This window comes from Alosa sapidissima, chromosome 18 (genome assembly GCF_018492685.1).
Source record: "Alosa sapidissima isolate fAloSap1 chromosome 18, fAloSap1.pri, whole genome shotgun sequence".
Taxonomy (NCBI): Eukaryota; Metazoa; Chordata; class Actinopteri; order Clupeiformes; family Clupeidae; genus Alosa; species Alosa sapidissima.
Genome location: NC_055974.1, coordinates 11,291,423 through 11,314,082, shown reverse-complemented (window position 1 = coordinate 11,314,082; position 22,660 = coordinate 11,291,423). Strand labels below are relative to the sequence as shown.

Sequence of the window (22,660 nt, the reverse complement as noted above, 5' to 3'; positions counted from 1 at the left end):
GTGTGATAAGTTACAGTTTGGTAATGCAGATTACTGGCAATCCAAGTTTGTGATTGAACCTGCATCTCCGGTGTGTATATATAGCAAGGCTGTAGGTTACTTGTAAATTTGTCGGAGCACTGATTCGTTGCTGTTTTGAACATGCAGTAGCCTTATTCCTGGTAAGCTTACCCAAACCCACTAGACCCGCAGGACCAAAACAAAACAAAGTGTGTAACATAACTACGTAGTTACAGAGATATCTTCTCTATTTTTCTCCCTTAGGTGAAAAAGGTGACACATGTGTCAACTGTTTCTCCAGTGGAAATCCTGTCCCTGGACCTGCAGGTCCACCTGGCGCACCTGGACTTCCAGGTCAGTCACAGTCACCACAGCTGACTCTTGGAAATCCTCATTGTGCTGTATTGTTCCCCTTAAGAGCTGACCCCAGTATAGCATACACCGTTGTTCAGCGCACTGTTACCTCACCGATTTTGTGACTGTATTTTCCAGGCTCTCCTGGATTTCCAGGACCTAAAGGTGAAAGAGGCTACCCTGGAGGACCAGGATCTCCAGGATCTAGCGTAAGTTTTCCCATCATATTTCCCATCTTTCCCATCAACTTTCCCATCTTTCCCATCATCTTTCCCATTTTTCCCATCATCTTTCCCATCATATTTCCCATCTTTCCCATCATCTTTCCCATCATCTTTCCAATTTTTCCCATCATCTTTCCCATCATATTTCCCATCATCTTTCCCATCATCTTTCTAATCTTTTCCATCATCTTTCTCATCATATTTCCCATCATCTTTCCCATCTTTTCCATCATCTTTATCATCTTTCCCATAATCTTTCCCATCTTTTCCATCATCTTTCCCATCATCTTTCCCATATTTCCCATCATCTTTCCAATCATCGTTATCATCTTTCCCATCATCTTTTCCATCTTTCCCATCATCTTTATCATCTTTCCCATCAACTTTCCCATCGTCTTTCCCATCATCTTTTCCATCTTTTCCATCATCTTTCCCATCATCTTTATCATCTTTCCCATCATCTTTCCCATCGTCTTTCCCATCATCTTTATAATCTTTCCCATCATCTTTATCATCTTTCCCATCAACTTTCCCATCTTTCCCATCATCTTTCCCATCATCTTTCCAATTTTTCCCATCATCTTTCCCATAATCTTTCCCATCTTTCCCATCATCTTTATCATATTTCCCATCATCTTTCCCATCTTTCCCATCATCTTTCCCATCTTTTCCATCATCTTTCCCATCATATTTATCATATTTCCCATCATCTTTCCCATCATCTTTATATCATCTTTCCCATCATCTTTCCCATCATCTTTCCCATCTTTCCCATCATATTTCCCATCATCTTTATCATCTTTCCCATCATCTTTCCCATCATCTTTCCCATCTTTTCCATCATCTTTCCCATCATCTTTATCATCTTTCCCATCATCTTTCCCATCTTTCCCATCATCTTTCCCATCATATTTCCCATCATCTTTCCAATCATCTTTATCATCTTTCCCATCATATTTCCCATCTTTCCCATCATCTTTCCCATCTTTTCCATCATCTTTCCCATCATCGTTTCCCATCTTTCCCATCATCTTTCCCATCTTTCCCATCAAACATGAATATTTTTTTTCCCACTGTATGCATGTGTACCAGAAAGAGCACAGATGTCAGGGTTACAACACTTGCTGCTCGGATCTGCTGATGCAAAGTTGTCATCATGTCTTTTTTTGACGTTTTTTTCTTCACGTCTGTTTTTCACAGGGTGCACCTGGGCTCCAGGGGCCGCCTGGATTTCCCGGTGAAAAGGGTGATCCTGGAGACGCCATATCTGTTTCTGGTGTAAAGGGTGAGAAGGGAGACTCAGGTTTCCCTGGACCTGCTGGCTTACCTGGCCTGGATGGCAGACCTGGACGTGATGGAGGCCCTGGTGCACCTGGCCCCAAAGGAGCTCCTGTAAGTTGGAACATGTTCAAAATGAATTTTAGGAGCCATTTAGAGTCAACTTTAATTTGTGAGTTCATTTGGTCTTGCTTATTTGAGTCATTTGGGGGGGGGGGGGGGGGGGGGGGGGGGGGTTATACACTGGGTGCTACAGTAGTCACATGAGTCCATAGGTGTATATGAACAGGTGGAATCTTCAAATCATCTTGAAGAAGGACATTACTGCACCATTAAGGGTGCAGATGTCGTACTGCCAAAAAAATGCAGCATTGAATAGCAGCGTCTCCTAAGTCTTCAAAGAAAGTTCAAGAGGAGCAAAGAATATCATCAAGGGTCCACACCTTTCCTCTATGAAATCATTGGAAAGGGCTATGCGACGCTGGTGCCACATCAGCAGTTAGATCAGGCAGATGTCAAGGTATAGTATTTTCCCCATCAGGGAAAAAGCCTGAGAGTTGTGTTTGACTATGGTGCTGTTTTTTAGGGAACCTCTGTGAATTCACAGCTGCTACAGGGCCCCTACCTCACCAGCACATTGCTTTGCATCCTTACCAGGTTTAGACAGGGATGTGTAATGCTACTGACAGACATCCAAGCCATATTCAGGTGACGTGTCCCCGGAGCACACATTATACGCTATATGACACAATCTCCTATGGAACATAGGATGGCGGTCCACCTCTTTGGCGCTGTGTCACAACACAGTTGTGCAAATTATGTGCTGAGGAGAATTCTGAGGAGAACCATCGAGACCACTTTTAACCTAGTGTGTCGCACACAGTACTCCAAAACTTTCACATGGATGACTGCCTCAAGTCTGTGTCATCGAAAGGCCAGGCCATAAAGATCTGAATTGACTGCAGCATGTGGAAAGGAAGAAAGGGTTCTGCCTGTTGAAGTGGACGAGCAACAGCAGTGCAGTCTTAGACCACTTAGACCCCTAGAGGACTGAACCTGGATCAAGGTACAATCCCTGGCACTATTCACCTTAAAGGGGAACTATGCAGTTTTTTAATTTACCTTAACTTAACTGCTTATAACCATTGGTTATATGATGGTTATATGACTTTTTCCGGGTTGAATGGTTGAGTGGGAAAACCAGCCTTGCAATTTTGCTCCGGCGAGCCGCTGGCCTCGGAATCAGACAGTCTTGCAGGAGTCTCAGGTCTCGCGAGGTAACAAATTGCTTTACGGCACTACACCAGCTCTTTAGAGAAAACTTTGAGCAGAAAAGCAAGAGAACAGAGAAGAAATTGCCAAAACTGCGTAGGGTCCCTTTAATAAGATGCTACAGGAGATGTGCAGGTGGAACACTGGCTGGGATGCCAAGGTATATTCCGTCTTTTCACAGCAGTGGTCCAGGTGGCACTCTAGTCTCCATCACATAACTGAGCTAAGGGTGAACTGGTGCTTAAAGCCAAAGGACTCCTGCATCTTGCAACTCTGCATCTTGAGGTGGCTTATGCTCTAGACACCGATTCATGCATAAATGTCATCCACTGTTTGTTGCAGAGGGCAGGTATCTCATTTAACATCAGAGAATGGCACTAACTTTATTGGGACTGAGAGGAGAAGCTGTTGCTAAGATAGACCAGGAGGAGATCCAGCATGCTCTACTGCATAGATGCGTTGACATGACCTTGTAATCAACCTGCTTTCCTCCTGGATGAGACCAAAGAAGAAGCATTGCAATTCATGATAGTTCAGTTCAGCTTTGCAGTTCAGACATCATGGTCATAATGGATCCAGTAGCTCCATGTGGTCCCTGATGGGAAGAATTACCCAGACTGCACAACACTGTTCCTCTTGGTTACCATTACCTATGATGCATCTACAGAAGATCATAATAATGATCTAATTATAATGATAATAATGCATACAAATGATTAATTTTCCTTAAAATTCATTTTGAATACTCATCATATCTGAGATTGTGTAACATGTTGTAAATTACTGATTTTCTGAGTCAAAAGTTTTGAATCTCTACTGTCTCTACTTGGCACCTACAGGGCTCTCTACAGGTGAAGGGACAACCTGGTCCCTCTGGAGAACCTGGCACCCCAGGCCCTCCAGGTGACAGGGGTGCACCTGGAAGCCCAGGATTTGGTCCACAAGGTCCTGCAGGAGAGAAGGGTATCCAGGGAGTGTCAGGAAGACCCGGATCCTCTGGCGCACCAGGTTAGATTGAGATGGCACTTGTTAAATCTGTACACAAATATTTTTTTTTTCTTTCAACTCACATTTATTTAGTTTGATATGCATACATGATAGACTTTCTCACTATGATATCTCTATGTGCAGGGCCAAAGGGAGAACCTGGCATAACCATCCCAGAGAAAGGTGCCCCAGGGCAGGCAGGCAGAGATGGAGAACCTGGTTTACCAGGAAGCCCAGGTAGATAACGAAAGGGTTATAATACTGTGCAAATATGAAGTTTCTGTATATACCATATATTTTATTGACCAGAGGTTTTATTTATGAAGGCACACCAGGTGGACCAGGGCAACCAGGTTTCCCAGGGTTACCTGGAGGAAAAGGAGACCCAGGTCTTCCTGGTATTGGCTTACCTGGACCTCCTGGACCTAAAGGTAATAATCTCAAATAAATATACTGGCATAGATAGCATTATCAACAAAACAAAAGTGAAGAAAGAGAAAAACTGTAAACAGATTGGAGTTGCAAAAAAACTTACCTGAACATAAATACTCTTGTTTTCAGGATTCCCTGGCACTCCTGGAACACCAGGTTCACCTGGCTCTTCAGGGCGACCAGGTTTGGATGGACTTCCCGGTGCCCCAGGAACACCTGGATCAAAGGTATCTGTCATACTTGTCCAATCTAAAATCGTAAATCGTAAATTGAGTTTATAGGCCAAGTATACTTGCGTATACAAGGAATTTGGTCTCTGCATTTATCCCATCCATGAATTAGTGAACACACAAAGCACACAGTGAACACACAGTGAGGTGAAGCACAAGCACACACTAACCCGGAGTAGTGACCTGCCTTGCTACAGCGGCGCTCGGGGAGTCGAGGAGGTTACTGTAGGTGCCTTGCTCAAGGGCACTTCAGCCGTGGATGTGGGAGCAGTGCTCAATCACTTCCCCCGCCCACATTTTTCTTACTGATCGGGGAACACACACTTTCTAATACTGTGTCTTTACCGTGTGTCTTTTATCATGGTATTTCTCATCTGAACACAGGGAGAGCCGGGTTATGGTTTGCCAGGCCCACAGGGGCCTCCTGGTTTTCCAGGTGGAAAAGGATTTTCTGGACCTAAGGGAGACCCTGGTTTTCCAGGAAATCCAGGTGGTCCTGGGCGCCCAGGGTTAAATGGAGGCCCTGGCGCTAAAGGTAAATACAAATTCTCCAAATTCAAATACCTGTTCAACATTATAATTGAACACAATTTTGGAATTAAATATTTGAATCCACCTCTCTCAATGCATGGTTAACGTCTTTCATTCTTTAGGTGACAGTGGTGTTCCTGGTTTACCTGGATCCCGTGGCCCTCCAGGTAGCCCTGCTTTCGGTGGTCCAGGAATACCAGGTCCAGCTGGACCCCCTGGACCTATGGGTGCCCCAGGTCAGTCATGAATTAAAGTATTTCATAAAAATAATTCATGTAGAGGATGACCATCTAAGTCCTATGATGTAAAATATGTATAATCTACATTTGGAGCATTTCAATTCATTTGTATTCCCTTCCTTTCCAGGATATCCCGGTGCAAAAGGAGAATCTGGTATACCTGGCACCCCAGGGCGGGATATCCAAGGGCTGCCAGGAGACAGAGGTAATCCTGGTCTCCCTGGATCTCCTGGATCTGTTGGTCCAACAGGCCCACCTGGCGGATCTGGCAGAGATGGACTTCCTGGACTGCCTGGTGTGTATATTTTGCCAATCAGGATTTGCACCCTTGCTCTCTTTTCTCATTCCCTTGATTAAATTGTTTTGTATTTTCTTTACTATAGGTCAGAAAGGAGACATGGGTATAATGGGTCCTCCAGGACCTTCTGGTGGCCCCGGTGGACCAGGTGGGCCAGGATTCCCGGGTCAAAAAGGTAGCTGGTCATTCTTCATCAGTTCCCTCAAAGAATTTTGTTGTGATCCTATGCTGAATGCTGATATTGTTTTTCCGCTGCTCAGGTGAAAACGGCTATAATGGGAGACCAGGCAATCCAGGTACACCTGGAGCCAAAGGAGAAAGGGGAGATCAAGGTATTCCTGGTGCTCCTGGTCCTGTGGCTAATGATCAATTTTATAAAGGAGCTAAAGGAGAGCCAGGCTCCCCAGGTGAGTAACTGTGTTTCAGTATGGCCTTTCTTATGTGGTAATCTGACTATTCTTGTGAGCAGCCCAAGGCGTGATGCACCCTTTTCTGTGCTCCTAGGTGCGGGAGGTATCCCAGGTCAGAAGGGTATTGGTGGTCTTCCAGGAGATCCTGGAATTCCAGGTCAAGATGGACGACCAGGAGCACCTGGACCTTCAGGTATCAGCCACTTGTACAACAGTCTCTTGTATGCAAACTTTTTACTGAAGTTTTCTTTAATGTAATTTCAATATGTCACTCTTTACACCCGAAGGTCTCAAAGGAGATCCCGGTTTTCCTGGAAGCCCTGGTGGCCCTGGCGCTCCAGGTGCTAAGGGAGCCATGGGTGAAATGGGATTCCCAGGTGAGTGTTGACACCGTCTTTGTCTCTGTTAACCCTTAAAGGAGTACCGTCACACCGGTGTGACGGGAATGTTGGGAAATGAACGTTCTAAAGAATATCTGGGTTCATTGAATTCAACATAGAATTTTAGAACCTTCAATTGTTGCGGAACTTAGAACGTTCAAAAACCTACACCTTTAAGGGTTAAGGCCCATTCACACCAAGAACGATAACGATAACTATAAATAAATATTGTTCTCGTTAATATGAATGACGACGTTCACACATAAACTATAACGATAACGACATGAAGAACGATATTGTTGGGGATCACTTTCAGAGCGATTTTCAGAACGATAAAAAGCTAATAGCCAATCAGAACCCATTTAATTTTAACCGTCACAAGGAGAGACTTTGTTTATCGTTGTTGAGTGTGAACACTTTTATTGTTATGGTTATAGTTATCGTTATCGTTCTTGGTGTGAATAGGCCTTTACAGTTTACTCATTAAACCCAGATGTATTCTCACTGGCTTTGTTCCAATTTGCATACGTCTGTACCTTCAATACCTAATATGAGTGCACAAGTGTGTTCAAACTGTATTTGAACACCAGTAATGTTTAAATGTTACGATCGTCATTTCTGTTAAGTGCACGGAGTTGGTGTTTGATTTGAGACAACCCTGTGGACACTCACACACTATGCGAGTAAGAACACTTCATTAAAGTGTACTGACGGAATGACGCTGATTGGAACAGAGCCTCTGTCTTCTTTCCTATTATCATCCAAAATATCTAAATGGCAGATATTGTTTTCCCACATAGGACCCTCTGGAATTAAGGGACTTCCCGGTACGCCAGGATCCCCAGGAAGACCTGGCTCACCTGGATCTCCAGGATTTCCAGGATCTAAGGGGGATTCCGGTCCTCCAGGATTTGGGGCACCAGGAAACCCAGGACCCAAGGTACTGTTTAATTGATTAATTATTCCTATTCAGGGTTTTGGGCCTTTTCTGTAATGCTCCCACCTGTTCATATTTCAAGCTCCAATTTTGCAATTAAGCATGCAAACAGAAAACATGATTGGCAAATTCTGTTGCTGGGACCTTCAACTCCTTTTAGGTCATTATGCAAGAATGGCATTGGTAGAAAAAAAGGAATTGTAAAAACCTCAATGTAACTCCAATTTTGATAGACTACAGGTGCTGATAGAGGAGGAGGTTGGTTAACTTTCCTTATTGTCTGAAAAATACTGTATGTGGAAAGATATGATCATTACAGATTTTCATAGAAACACTGATCGGATGAAGAACATTCACCTGAAAATGTAAAAAAGTGTTTAACAGAACCGTAGAAACACTGTACAAAATGAAGGGTCCTCACTACCTTGTTATCTTTTTAATTTTGCAGCTTCTAAGAATTGGTGCATATTGTAACATGTTGTAATGTATTGTTGTGTTGTTTCCTCTAGGGTGAACCTGGAACACCCGGCTATCCAGGAAGCCCAGGACCCAAAGGACAGGCAGGTAGTCCAGGCTCACCAGGGTTCAATGGTGGCCCAGGAGCCAAGGGTGACCCAGGGCTACCAGGATTTCAAGGTGAGATGCTCATTTGTTGGCACTGAAATATCATTTGTTGTCACTGAAATATAGAACACTTCAGTATAGGTAAATTACAAGTCTGTGTTGTGTTCAGGAAGCTTAAAATTCAGGCAACCCATAGTTGCTCTTCTGTGTGGTTATGTATGTCCAGATGAATGTGAGGCTAGTTGAATACTACCAGAGAATGTCTAATAAGGGGAGAACTTCCACTCTCGGAAAACTTCCGGTTTCTGAACTGGTTGCAGTTCCTTCTGTGGTTCCACATGAGAGCACTCGTCCACAAGTGCAGAATGAATGGAGGTCTATGGAGCTGTACCCCTCAAAATCCACTTTTCTCGGGATATAATTTTTTGTCAAGTAATTTGAATATTGTATTCAAAAGGGGAGGCAAAGAAAATACACTTGGTTAAGTATTATATTTTTTAAAGTCACTTAATTGTTCTAAAAACGTGTCAATGACGTCATTCATTAGCACAATGCTAGTGTGTTATGGGCAACAACGACCCAACCTGTAAGAAATCAAAAGGACATAAGTACTTGTTCATTCAACTTTCAACCTATAACCCATGTTGAAGTTATACAAACTACAATCAAATCTGAGATTTCTCAACAACAAACAGGTGAAAGAGACAAATTTAGCCGTCTAGCTCCATTGACTCCCATTCATTTTGCAGTCATGGCGATCGCCCCCAGTGGAACTCTGGTGGAACTGCAACCAAAATTCGGTACAATGGGACTTAATACGGAGTGGCCAGGCTCTCCGTAGATGGGTTCTGATACTACTATACTAGTAGTATAGTGTTATTTAGTTTATTATTTCCTCAGTGCCCGATAGGGGGGAAGAGGGTATTGTCATCGGGTCCATTCGTCCATCTGTGTGTGTGCGTATCCGCTCACATAACTTAAAAAGCCGACATGTCTTGCTACTCCTAGGTGATCATCCAGATCCAGCTCAGATTGCAGATGCTGGAATTGATTTTTCTGTTAAGGGACGAGGGGCTGCAGTTACTCTCGACATATTGTATTGTGTCACCATAGAGTAGCTCAAAAGGACAAACCAACCAACACTGGCTTTGCAGAGGGTCTTTCACGTTTTTCTTTAACTTGGCAGCTGTCATATTTCTCCCAGATGCTTGCAAATGGAGTAGGATTAATTTGGTTGCAATTCAGCAACCTCAGCACTAGAAGCCCCCCACTGTAGCTGTGAAACAAAATTAAACAAAATTAAACTAAAGTTCTTTTAAAAGAAGAATGCAAAAACTCAGACTATCTGTAATCCTGTCAGCCTATGTCCCATTTGAGGTCCCTGGCTCATCAACTGTCTTGTTGATTTCATCAGAAACTAGAAATGCAATTCCGAGGAATTACACGAGGGGATGCAGTCTGCTGGTTAAAAAATGGTGTTGGTGGGGCTGTTGAGCTTGCTACTAGCTGGTTGGTAGGGTAATTGTGATACCTGCAAAGGTGCTTTTGGAGTAACCAAATTTGAATCTTGTGTGACATGGCATTATTCAGATATCACACTCAAGGTGTTTTTGACCTTGAAATTTGACCTTCAACCTCCAACTTCTGGAGATATAATGCTGAATGCATGAGATATGGCTGGGACTTTTATTTTGACACACAGGAAACACTTTAACAGGATGTGTAGTTCAGGTAAAGCTAGATTGTATGCTTAGAAGCTGAGACAGTTGGAATCCTCACAGGTGACACCTGTGCCAGTGTTCTGATTAACCTGGGAACTGCTCTGAGAACTACTTGACGAGCGCAGCTGGCTCTATTATGACATCACAGCCCCCATTCAAGTCTATGGGGGAAAAATACACTTTTAATTACAAATATCTCAAAAAGTATAAACTTCTCAAAAATGAAAAACGGATAGGACGGTAAAGCCTTGGAAGATCTACGGAACGGTGTTTCAACCAAATTTGTACGTTAAGCGGTTTGGGCTGAATAGCGCGCACAAAAAGGTAAAAAGAAAAATAAGAAGAAGAAGAAGAATCCGGATTTCAATAGAGGGGATGCATCCCCTCTAATAATTCATTGCAGGTAACTGGCTTCTTGCAAAAAACAGGATAAGGATGTTGAGTAACCTTAGACGTCTTTTGGTCAGCTACAGTCATCTCTAGTCTATAGTCAGTGTTCATAGTTAGTTGGTGTTCATTGGATCTTTTTGAAAGTAAACACAATTGATAAACTGTGTTAACACTGAGTGTATTTACAGCGGCGTGACTATTCTGCTAAGCTGGAATGCAACTACTGAAACATGTTCTATAAATAATGATGATCAAACGTGTTAAAATCTTGATTGTTCTATTTCTAGGACCACCTGGTATTCCTGGTCCAAAGGGTCTAGATGGAACCCCTGGTCCCCCAGGTATCAATGGACCCCCGGGTAGGCCTGGCGAACCAGGCCGTCCTGGATCATCTGGTTACCCAGGAGAAAAAGGTCAAGCTGGTCGTGATGGAATCCCTGGACCAGATGGATTGAAAGGAGATCCAGGTAAGATACAGGATTACAGCCATACGTCATTAAACCTTATAACAACACTCAAGATATTTATCATCATATTTATTTCAGCAGTTATTGTAATACATATCTTATCTCAACACAATGTAATGATCATACATTGAAAGAGCAGAGGACAGATTTATCAAATGGTTTTCTTTCTCTCAGGTCCTCCCGGCTTTGGAACCCCCGGTTCCCCTGGTCTACCAGGATTCCCAGGTAAAGTTTGTATTTAGTGACTTGTTACTGTAGGTTATTAGTTGATAGTTAGTTGGTTAGTTGAAAGTTATTTGTCAGTTGAATTAGTTGACAGTCAAAATTAAAGATATAGTCCAAGATTTTAATTAAAAACTGTTTTGACAGTGCATGGAATGAAGGGAGGTAAAGTAATTGGAGGTTGAGCTCAAATGCCAACAGTCTTTTTGCCAGAATTGCATAATTTGGTACACAATAGATAGTGTTGTTTCTGTAGCTCAACTGCTAGATAAAGAGTCATGCAATACGCAATACCAACACATACTGTACACATAGTGATTAAATGTCTGAGATTTCTGAACTGTAACTTTTTTAGTACACCAAAGCACTTGATACATGAATGAATGTACTGTAAATGTTGACGCAGAATACGGAAGTCATATTAGTCATACAATTGTGTTACATTTTCTCTCAAACAATAACTATTACCAGATGGTGTGGATGATGGGGGATGCCCACTTTGTATGATTGTTTGTTGGAACTCACATTCATTGTTTTTTTAATTGGTTATATACAGTAATCAGTCCTCAGTGAGATTATGCTCAGCTAATCAGAATCACTTACCCTCCACTGTTTCCATACCACGATATTCATATTACCAGATGTGTCTCTCACTGAAAATATATCTCTTTGCTGCTGAACAGGTCCGAAAGGAGATATCGGTCTTCCTGGTTCTCCTGGAAGTCCTGGTTACCCTGGAACAAAGGGCGATGCAGGATTTCCAGGGTCGCCTGGAGGTCCTGGAAATGTTGGGCCACCTGGCCCTCCAGGTGTCACTGTGCAGGGACCTAAAGGTAACCAGGGTCCTCCCGGTGCTCCCGGAAGACTTGGTAAGTTATTTTATTCTCTATATATCACAAATGCCTCAAGCAATTCTGCTGTCTGGTTTCCAGTTGCCTTATTAGGACAAAACTTTGTGGGCCAGATGTACTAACGTTTTTGCGCCCACTTCAGGCGTATTTGATTCGTAACATGCACATAAAAACATGGCGAGGTATGTACAAACAGGCCGCACTGAGGAAAAAGCGCAGACTGTCTGTCATGGGAGCTGCGAATGGCTATTTGCGCTTTTCCGTGTCATGCATATGCATTCATAGGAGGGTCAAGGGAAAGTGGGAGTATCGGACAAACACAGGGGAGGAGAAGTGCTAATAGTGATTGATTAGGTATTCCGCCATATGTATGACAACAGCGCACGTCTGTTTTGCGGTGAAAAACCTGCCTGTGAAAAGCAGGTGTAATCCAAATTGCGGTTAAATGGGTCAATTAGAGAAACTTTTAGAGACAGCTGAATCAGTATTCAAAGCATTGGTTTTCTTCATTGTACTATGTCAAAGGCAACCTTAACTTTTGTTTGCTTTTCTAATATCGTATTTTCCCTTTTACGACATACACTTCCCAATCTGCTAGACTAGGATATTAAGTCATAGCCCTAGTCTACGTGCAGTAAATAGTTAAAGTATTTTTTAAGTAGATTAGTAGAACTACTACTAGCCCTACTCTGTATGTAGCTGCTCGTTATGATCACTAAAGTTTGATTCTTTTTAATGTCGCAATTGGTTCTATTCAACTGCGCTTGTGGTTCAACTGTGGGCACGCAATTAGCGTTGTAGAGGGGGCGGGGACGGACGGTGATGAACGCTGTTTACGTAATAAAGTGACAGCTTAGTAAATTCCCCGCAATATGGAAAAGCACAGCGTTCGCTTTCTGCGCATAGAAAAACTCTGTATTAGCGCTTTAAGCATGAAGAAGACCCTCCTGGTATATTGATCAAAATTGAGATTAGTTTAATCCTTTTCATAAGGAAAGGAGTGTGCAGACACATCTTGTGATTCTGTTCTCATTGACAGAAAGTGGCAGCTGATTACCAGACAGCAAATTTGCACAAACTGTTGGAATGCTTTGGTTATTCAACTGATTTGCATGAACTTCACAGATAGCACAATGTCATATTTGTCACTGAGCACAACACATACTATGAATCACCAAGCACTGAGCAGAAAAAAAAATTGCCACTCATGGTTGAGCACCATTCACCACCACCTCCAATACCAGGTCCTTTACACCAGATAAGTGGCCAGTGGTACACACCAATCTTAAGTACTTCACAGGGTTTGATCTGGACCTGAAAGAATGGATTGTGTCCACACAATGTCCGTATCCATCAATTGTTCATCCATATGTGTGTCTATCTCTGTGTCAGTCTTTTCCTCCGTTCCCTTATGTTTCTTCACTCCATCCCTCCCCCCCTCCAACGCCTTGACCTGGGCCAATCAATGTTGCTGCGCTAATTTTTGTCACAGGGTTGGTGTCTGTGTCTTGTGTGGTCACAACATAATTAGTTATTTGTTTAATTGAATTTAAACTGGATTGATGCAGTAGAGCTGTGTATTCAATGAATGACAGCTCGGCTGTGTATCAGTCCAGAGTGTCTGTCTTGCATGGGCTTTGTATGACCTATGGTAAAAAGAAAAGCCCAGACAGAACCATCCTGGCTCATTTTCAGCCCCCAAATGATGTTTAAGTTGCTTTCAGCCTCCCGTCACATAGTATTTCTAACTGTAAATCCTAGAATATTTTGGCAGTTTACATATTGGAAGTTTAATCAACCTGAAGCAAACAAAAAACAAATAAATTCATGAATAAATGAACTTATAACGCATAACTTCAGCTCTGAGCCTTGCATAAGGTTGGTTCTGTACAAGGGTTATCTTGACAAGTTAAAGTTAAATGCTGAGGAATTCCATTTGTATCGCTTCCTGTGGCTTGGGACCGACTCATCTGGATGGCACGGGGCTGTGGCAGGTCCTGAAGGTCAGACTACTTCTATAATCAGAATCAGACAGAATGTAGTGTCACAACTTCTCATCAAATTGATATACGCTCGTATTTTCAGGAGCCCACTGTTTTCTTTTTATATTGTATCTATTAGGTTTGTAGTAATTAATACATTTTGTTTAGTAGTTATTTTTTATTTAATTCAATTATTTGAATCAAATTTCAATTTCGTTGTAGTTGTACAATATTCAGATGTATACTGATACCGTTAAAATGTTAATGTGTCTTGCAAATACTAGTATTCACTTTCTACAGTTTACTACAGTTTACATCGGTCCATGGACAACAGATGCAAAATAGTATTTTTCTTCTGGCACATTTGCATATTATCTTTTTAATGTGCAATGTCCTTGTCATATAAACCTTAAATAAATGAATAAATGATACAGTTTCACATGTAACGGCAGATGACAAATAGTGAGGTCTGTTTCGAGTTTGACTGTTTCATTCTGTAGAATGTATAGGAACGTTTCAGCTAATTGCAGTTGAACAATTTTTGTAGCATCTCAAATGTCTATATCAGTGGTTCTCAACCTGAGGGTCGCCAGACTGTGTGAAAAAAACAACAACATTAAACCATCAGTTTTCATTCATTTAGTTACATTCCATTACCATTTCTAACATACACACACATACACATACACACACACACACACACACAGCATTGTTGCTCACACAAGTCTATATATTGACAGTCTCGCCTTAAGTGTCAAAATATTGGCAATCATGCAGACTTTGAGGGCTAATAGTATGATATAATCCTCAGTGTTGTTCCATTAGCTGTGCATTATGGTAAGCAATTGCTGTTATGAACATGATAACGTTATTTCACGTTTTGGTAACACCTGTGATGGTTGGTAAAGTAGAAGCCTCATTCAGCACCCATGGAGATAGCTTCTCCGAAAAAGAAATATTATTCACTCAAGACACCAATATACAATAAATCTAATAGCACAGAAGTTAAAGCTAAAATGGAATTTATTATTTTGTCTGTGAGCAAAAAAAGTGCAGGCAGCATATGGATGGAGAGTGGGTTTGGGAGTGATGAACTCCAACCTGATTATTCTGGGGGGTCATGACTCAAAAAAGGTTGAGAACCACTGGTCTTTATAACCCCAACCAAGCATGTTTTTAACTAATGGTTGGTTTTGTCAACTTCATTTGACATATCTGTGTGTGTGTGTGTGTGTGTGTGTGTGTGTGTGTGTGTGTGTGTGTGTGTGTGTGTGTGTGTGCATGAGAGAGATAAAATGCTATTCTATTTGGTAACTTTTGCACTGTGCTAACTGTTGTTCTTGTTTTTAACCTGTTTGGGTGCTTTGGGCAATCTGGCTTCTCCATCTTGTGAACTCGGGAACGTGTTGATCTTTGGACCTCTTAGGTCCACCAGGTTAGACTTTAATGGGTTGGTGCCCTCCTTTGTGATGTTGTGTGTCCCAACCTCTTTGGACCACTCTCTCTTTTGGGGTCAAAGGGCAAGGGCACTAAACTATATGTATGTGTTTCTAAAAAAAAAAAATGTTTACAGAATAGCCAGCGGTTTGTGAAGTGCTCATTCTCCCTCGGCTACAAAACAACATCATTATGAACATCATTATGCACACAAACACACACAGACAAAACATGTACAGTTTAATAGATGGATTCATCTTATTCATAAACAGTATGTTCTGACAGTGTTTTTTCTGACGGTCAAAAGCTGAATGTTGATAAAGCACATGCTATGTTAGAAGTGCCACGCTACCATGGTGGACCTTTAAACAGTGTAATAAAATATTTTATTGTGTCCTAAGGTCCCCCAGGTCCTGAAGGCCCGCGTGGTCTCCCAGGCAGCGGAGGTGTTAAGGGAGACAAGGGCTTCCCTGGAACCCCTGGTAACCCAGGATTTCCTGGACCGAAGGGTGAATATGGTCCTACTGGATTGCCGGTAAGTAATACCTTTGGAGCCATCAGACAATCATAAGATCAACCCTGCAAATGGCAATATGGTTAGTCCATATTTATTGCCAGCTAGTAGAATAATTTTTGTGACATTGTTAAGCCATGAAAAGGCTTAATTGAGAGGCTAGGTTTATCCCAAGTTGGGAAAGTCATTTGTGGATAAACATGGCCTTGAATTCCTGAAATAGGGGACTCCAGGTAGCCCAGGATTCCCTGGATCGAAAGGAGATAACGGATCTCCTGGTGTTCCAGGATTCCCAGGTCAGAGAGCATCCTGGCATCTTCATTGTACATCATCTGCCAGCATTTTCTTCACATTTGGTCTTTAAAAAACAATAAAGTAAATTGATACAACTTATCATAACGGTCATAACCTTTTAAAAAAAAAATTTCTCACAGGACCTAAAGGCCTGCCAGGTCCTGGTGGTCTCCGTGGTCCTCCTGGTGACCCTGGTAGCTTAGGTCTCACAGGTAAGTACCCTCAACCCCCATCTTACTTTTCAAGAAACCCTTCTTCCTACTTGATAATGCCTCAACCAACCCCACTGTTTGTGTGTGTGTGTGTGTGTGTGTGTGTGTGTGTGTGTGTGTGTTGGCCCTAGGTCCCCCAGGTGAACCAGCTGTGCCTCCAGCTCCTATTGTAGTGAAGGGAGCTCCTGGTCCCCCAGGCAACCCTGGTCTGCCTGGCAACAGAGGGCCTCCTGGTGCCCCTGGATTGGAAGGCTTGTCCGGTTAGTTCAGGAGACTTGCTCTCAGCTTCTGATGGGATATACACATGTCCTCAGTGTTTGTGGTTATTTGCGATGTTATAGCCAAATGACGTCATCTGTCATGAGACTGAACGAACTCTGTCCACCTCTGTCCAGGCCCACCCGGAGAACCTGGAAATCCTGGTCCCGAAGGCCCTCCAGGATTCAGCGGACCTCCTGGAAGGAAAGGAGACATCGGACCAGCAGGACAGCCAGGTAGGTTAAATGGAAGCACTATCTTTTTCCACACACACACAAACACACAAAAAAGTATCTAGATTTAGCCTTAGATAGGGGTTGATTTGACCTGCTTAGCTGATGTGCCTCTCTCTCTAAGCAGACAACACATTACTACAGAGGAATGTAGTGGACAGAAATCGGTAGCGGCAAAGTTCCTTAAAGGGCCTCATCAGCTGAATGACTTGTTTTCTCAATCCCTGTTTGCAGGTCAGCGTGGGTACCCTGGTCCTCCAGGCTCCGATGGTTTACAAGGTCAACCTGGTCTCCCTGGACCGGGGTCAGTGGCCCACGGCTTCCTGATCACACGCCACAGCCAGTCTACGGACGTCCCCACATGCCCTCAAGGCACCAGTGCCATCTATGATGGCTACTCACTACTGTACGTGCAGGGTAATGAGCGCGCTCACGGACAAGATCTCGGTAAGTGACAGTGACAGTGCCACAGACACGTGACTTTTTAATTCATATTGCACTGCTGCTAACTCTGGATTTCTGTTTTCTAAAACACATTAAACCAATTTGTTTTATTTTATTTTATTAACAAAATACAACTTCATGGTGCTTTGTTATACACTGCTCAAAAAAATTAATAGAACACTTACAGTTTTCCACTATTGTTAAAACACATATTTGAAACCTTCCACCCTTTTCTCCATTCTCAAACTACATTCACAGAATGTCTGACCGTTCTTGCAAAATAAAACACTCGCCTCAAACGTTTTACCTGTGCTCAGAACCAAACAGTGTCAGAGTACCGATCCAGTGTATGATTGTGTTCATTTTTTTTAGCAGTATATTTTAAACCCCTCAGGGTTCTGTGTTGCTGCCCTTACTGTTCTCTTCTACCACACATCATCCTTCACTTTGTTTTCTTTCTTTTTCTCTTTTTTTCTTTTCTCTCTTTTCTCTTCTCCCTCGCTCCATCTCAGGTACGGCAGGCAGCTGTCTGAAGCGCTTCAGCACCATGCCCTTCATGTTCTGCAACATCAACAACGTGTGCAACTTTGCGTCGCGTAACGACTACTCATACTGGCTGTCCACTCCTGAGCCCATGCCCATGAGCATGTCCCCCATCACCGGGGGCAACATCAGGCCTTTCATCAGCAGGTGAGCATGGAAGGCAGAGACTGTGTTTGTGTATGTGTGGTTGTATGTGTGTGTGTGCATGTTTGCGTGTGAGATAAAGAGTGTGTGTGTGTGTGTGTGTGTGTGTGTCTGTACTGTATAATACATATAAATGAAGAGTTCAGATGCAAAACCCTCTAAATCCGTCTGACCACATTTCTTTTAAATGAGCATTTAAAATCCGGTTCCTATAGGTTTTTGCATAGAAATCGATATTTCAGACCAGGAAGAGAGTGTTATTTGATGTGTTTTGAAGTTAAATTATTTGATTAACGTATACTATGTGAGGAGAGCATTCACTCACCATCTTTATCTCATTTTTGACGTAGGTGGCATTTAGAGGCTTTTGCATCTGAACCCTTCAAATATTCCTATTTTGTCGTAACCATAAACCGTATTGGTCCTTCCAACAGCACCAGACAGCTTGTTGAGTTTGCCCGTCTGTCCGTTAGTCACACGGATTCACAAGCCTCGAAATACTTTTGTTTTCAGTGCTTGAATTGTAGTATTCAAGCACTGCATACAGCCAGCAACTTCTGAACTCCAGCTCAGGCACCCAACTCCAAGAAGATTTTTAGCCCAGTGAAAATAAAAAAAAGTCCTCATATGCAAGACTCGCTACTCGGTAGCCATCTTGGCCATTTTGGCAAGGCAGAGTGTTCAAAAAACTAAGTCTTAACTATGACCTAATCACATGTTAGGTTGTGCTAAGAATGTGGATATGCATTGAAGTAGTTTAATGACCTCACTGCAACATGTGTTTCCAGGTGTTCTGTTTGTGAAGCTCCGGCTATGGTGATTGCCGTGCACAGCCAGACCATCCAGATTCCCTCGTGCCCACAGACGTGGGAGCCCTTGTGGATTGGCTACTCCTTCATGATGGTACACTACACTTTCACATCTGTCTCTTATTTATTTGATCAGTCAGCATTTAGGTTTTTTAGGTTAGATTGTTTTTTTGTTAATATGAAACACATTATTTTCAATGTTGATGGTTGATATTGTTGCTGATATTGTTATTATTACTATTATTATGCTGAATGTAGGTTTTTCATCTTTATTTGAAACATTCTTTTTACTAATGTAGTGTTCATAATACACCAAGTCGCTTTGGACAAAAGCGTCTTCCAAATACCATAACCATACCCATTAACATTTCAGAACAAAACAAAACTATCACTGCGTGCCCCCAGATGTATGTGAGATGGGAACAGAAACACTGATTAGTCAGGTTCCCCCTTCGCTGTGAAGCACTTTGAGTGTTGAGAAAAGCGCTATAAAAATGTCAAGTGTTGTTGTTGAACATGATCATGTTTTCCCACAGCACACCAGCGCAGGGGCAGAGGGTTCAGGTCAGGCCCTGGCCTCTCCTGGGTCTTGTCTGGAGGAGTTCCGGTCCTCACCCTTCATCGAGTGCCACGGGCGAGGCACCTGCAATTACTACGGCAATTCTTACAGCTTCTGGTTGGCAACTGTGGATGCAAACGACATGTTCAGGTGAGATGGCCATGTTATCCATGAAGTGCAAAAAAAAAGATGACAAGAAGTTAACATAATTTTCCACCTACTAACAGAGGTTTGTATGTTGATTTTGCAAAAAATTATTTTGCAATTCAGCTATGAGGTTAATACGCATACACAGGAATGATTCATTGGGCTATGGGGCACTGTGGTTATTACACGGGTCCGGTTAAAACATATTTTACATATTTTTTTTTTTTTTATTTGCATAAAACATTGTCCTGCGGTTTATGCACAATGCGGCTAATGCATTGGAAATGACTGCAAACCTTTGCATTCCATCTTTCATTGTCAACAGGAAGCCACAGTCAGAGACACTGAAAGCAGGAAACCTGTCGTCGCGTGTGAGTCGTTGTGTGGTCTGTATGAAGAGGACGTAACACAGCGTGTTAGCGTCAAGGGCCGATAGCTGTAGTGACAACGTCAGCAGCAGATGGATGGTGCATTGTCTTTAAGTCAAACTCTATGGTGCTACTGTGCAACACAGCAACAAAAAAAACTGTTATAAAATGAATTTATTATACTTTTTTTGAAAGAAGTACCTCATTAAGAAAATGCAAACAATCCCAGAATTGTGCCAAGGTGGCAAAAGTGCATTTAGTTTTTCTTTTTCTGTCCCGGAGAGATTTTTTTCCTTCACATGAAAGTCATTTTCTTAAAATATTTTTGATGTTGGTACAGAGATGGTACGTTTTTTGAGACAGAAATGCTCCTTTTTCTTTTTTTTCTTTTCTATAATGGAGTGGAATTGTCTCGATTTTACCAAATCGGCACTTTTGATCATCAAAGAGAACAAATGCACTGAAGAGCTACATTAGTGAGACTGCGTTTTTTTTTATGCTTCAAAACATTTCTCTCTTCTCTCCATCACTTGTTGCTTTCCCTTTGTTGGTGGTAACTTTACTAATTCTGCTGTGTCCACAACTGGTTAACTCCCTATAGACATTTTTCCTCCTATTGTAAGTAATGAAATGTGTATATTGTGTAAAACACCTTTTTAGTGTTAGGCATAAAAATGGTAGGCACTGTCATGAATTCCTGGGTGTTTTCACTCAGTCATTCACACTCACTAATTCATTCATGTGCTCACTCACATACTTACACGTTCACTTACACAAGCATTGTAAAAATTGTGTGTGTTATAAATGAAACAGTATTTTTATATATATAAATATATATATATAAGAAAAAAATACAGACTATATATATACAAGCCTTTCAGCTAAACAACACTGGGAAGTTCTTTAATACGGTAAATATTTCCTTACATTAAATAAGATTTCACATACTACAGATATTTGAGTGGCTGTCTCCCAGAAAGCTTTCCCTGTCAAAGGTCCAAGAATATTTACAAAACAATTATGCTGTATGTTCAAGATTTTTTTATGCTACTTTAACAAAATATTTTCTGGGAGGATATAGATCTTCCTGCAATTGATCTTAATCTCTTGAATACAATAAAATATTAGAGATATGGATATTTTCTTTCGCTGGTCTTAGTTGTGTTTCAGTGTGTTATTGTACATATGTGGGAAGATACAAACGGAACGAGGGCCAATAATTCCTATGACTATTTTCTCTTGGATTTTAGTCACTTTGGGGTGCAAGAATATGTATTAATTTCAAGAACTGTTTTATTCATGTTTATTATCCAGAAGTTGTTATACAATTTTAAGACTGAAATAAAGAAATACAAAACTCTACTGCTGGTCAGTGTCATTCAAAACAAAGAAATTTAAAATAAAGATAAAGTAAATTTCAAAATCTCAATATTTTACTTCTATTGCTGAGGTATTCCACCTCCACTAGAGGTTCTTTCTTGACAAACAAGATGTAAATTTGGTTTTGACCACTAGAGGGAGAATTTGAGAAGTTAACAAGTGAATATAAAAGATTGAGGAGGAAAAAAAATATGCCAGTTTTTTTTTTTACCGCCATGTGTGTAAACACACAAGGTTTTATACTACCTCTCCTTGCCTTTGTTATCTGAGAAGTTTTATCTGGATAACCAACACTGGTTCCTGTGTGCATCAGTCATGTCAGCTTCGTCAGCCCTCTGTGCCATCCAGCCTTTGTTTATTTTCTGACTGATTGTCTGTCAGCCAAGGGTACTAAGCCACCGAGCTTAAGAGAGGAGGATCCAGTGCTCACCAAATAAAAAATGACATTTGTGGCAATCACTTTGGGCACCGATGCTCTGTGCTTGAGAGTAAGCACTCAATAGGATCATTGTCAGAAGTACAGCATGTGCAAGACTTAATTCTTCCTGTGCCGATGGCATTCATTCAAGCTCGAGTGAGAGTGAGAGCTCTTCTAAGACATCCATGGGACTCTCATTGGTTGTCTGTCAGGCCTATCACATCTTTGTGTTCGGTTTGGCAAAACAATCCACCATGTCTAGGTTGTAATGTTCTACAAGTCATGGTGGTCCCTGGTTATCTGCAAATGTGACAAAACATTTTTGATTGGAGACTTTCAGATTGATTGATTTTTTTTCTTGATTCCTCAATATTCAGCTCAATTTCCTCAGTCGAGCTCTTACAACTGATATTGGGAAGCACTTAACCCACATACACACAAGTATAGGGCTTATCTTTTTAAAATGTTCTATTTACAAACGCTATATGCATCAGAGAACCCTATGGACTGGTGCTCCAGTGTGTGCAGAATATCACTCAAATATGTACTAATAAGTGATACAAGATTATTTTAAATGGCAGTGCTCTCTATACCTACAGAAAAGTAATCTTGATGAAAACTGATAAAGATGTTTGGTTAGACTCCTGAAACAGTTTATCACAGTTGTGTGATAAAGTCTATTTTGCTTTGGCATTACAATTGTGTTTTGTCAAACTATAGCTGAGAATCAGAGTGTGTGTGTGAGAGAGAGAGGTTTTCCTCTCTGTCTAGGGAATTTCTGTGTCACACCCCTGGGATTTGGTGCTAAATGCTCAGGTCAGTGAGGGGGCACGAGGGGCTCAGAAGCTTCTAGGAATGTTGCAGCTCCACTCCGAAGTTCACCTGTAGCAACAGATTTCTATAAACTCTCTCATGTGAGACTGTTTCCTGATTTACAAAAGGCCCTTAACTCATTCGGTCACGACGTTTTACCAAATAAGATGATAGGAGTCATGGTGTTCCAGAGAGACTCCCTGAATGCTCTATGTCCTGAACAGCACATAGAAGACTCAGAGTGGCATGCTGGTCTCAACAAGTTACCTGTGAAAACCTGTGGGGGAAAAATGGCCTCCGATTTCCTTCAGCACTAGC

The 22,660-nt window shown here is 41.8% G+C and overlaps 1 protein-coding gene across 2 annotated transcripts in view; it reads left to right on the top strand.

Annotated features, from left to right (window-relative positions):
- Nucleotides 1–21,093, top strand: part of col4a5 (collagen, type IV, alpha 5 (Alport syndrome)) — a 49,362-nt gene extending 28,269 nt beyond the window's left edge. Inside the window, exons 22-52 of one of the 2 annotated variants that reach the window (XM_042069798.1) lie at nucleotides 265–354; nucleotides 493–563; nucleotides 1,779–1,970; nucleotides 3,968–4,136; nucleotides 4,260–4,352; nucleotides 4,442–4,546; nucleotides 4,677–4,774; nucleotides 5,162–5,312; nucleotides 5,431–5,544; nucleotides 5,675–5,842; nucleotides 5,931–6,020; nucleotides 6,106–6,252; nucleotides 6,350–6,448; nucleotides 6,543–6,632; nucleotides 7,436–7,575; nucleotides 8,082–8,208; nucleotides 10,535–10,714; nucleotides 10,889–10,939; nucleotides 11,620–11,805; nucleotides 13,782–13,790; nucleotides 15,196–15,204; nucleotides 15,608–15,741; nucleotides 15,944–16,016; nucleotides 16,155–16,226; nucleotides 16,358–16,486; nucleotides 16,622–16,720; nucleotides 16,952–17,164; nucleotides 17,674–17,851; nucleotides 18,637–18,751; nucleotides 19,194–19,366; nucleotides 19,689–21,093. In XM_042069798.1, the coding sequence (XP_041925732.1) occupies nucleotides 265–354; nucleotides 493–563; nucleotides 1,779–1,970; nucleotides 3,968–4,136; nucleotides 4,260–4,352; nucleotides 4,442–4,546; nucleotides 4,677–4,774; nucleotides 5,162–5,312; nucleotides 5,431–5,544; nucleotides 5,675–5,842; nucleotides 5,931–6,020; nucleotides 6,106–6,252; nucleotides 6,350–6,448; nucleotides 6,543–6,632; nucleotides 7,436–7,575; nucleotides 8,082–8,208; nucleotides 10,535–10,714; nucleotides 10,889–10,939; nucleotides 11,620–11,805; nucleotides 13,782–13,790; nucleotides 15,196–15,204; nucleotides 15,608–15,741; nucleotides 15,944–16,016; nucleotides 16,155–16,226; nucleotides 16,358–16,486; nucleotides 16,622–16,720; nucleotides 16,952–17,164; nucleotides 17,674–17,851; nucleotides 18,637–18,751; nucleotides 19,194–19,366; nucleotides 19,689–19,770 (3,647 nt within the window). In that variant the 3' untranslated portion in view covers nucleotides 19,771–21,093. The remainder of the gene's footprint in view (nucleotides 1–264; nucleotides 355–492; nucleotides 564–1,778; nucleotides 1,971–3,967; nucleotides 4,137–4,259; nucleotides 4,353–4,441; nucleotides 4,547–4,676; nucleotides 4,775–5,161; nucleotides 5,313–5,430; nucleotides 5,545–5,674; nucleotides 5,843–5,930; nucleotides 6,021–6,105; nucleotides 6,253–6,349; nucleotides 6,449–6,542; nucleotides 6,633–7,435; nucleotides 7,576–8,081; nucleotides 8,209–10,534; nucleotides 10,715–10,888; nucleotides 10,940–11,619; nucleotides 11,806–13,781; nucleotides 13,791–15,195; nucleotides 15,205–15,607; nucleotides 15,742–15,943; nucleotides 16,017–16,154; nucleotides 16,227–16,357; nucleotides 16,487–16,621; nucleotides 16,721–16,951; nucleotides 17,165–17,673; nucleotides 17,852–18,636; nucleotides 18,752–19,193; nucleotides 19,367–19,688) is intronic. The other variant, XM_042069799.1, reaches the window with a different exon arrangement.
- The last annotated feature ends 1,567 nt before the right edge of the window (nucleotides 21,094–22,660 follow it).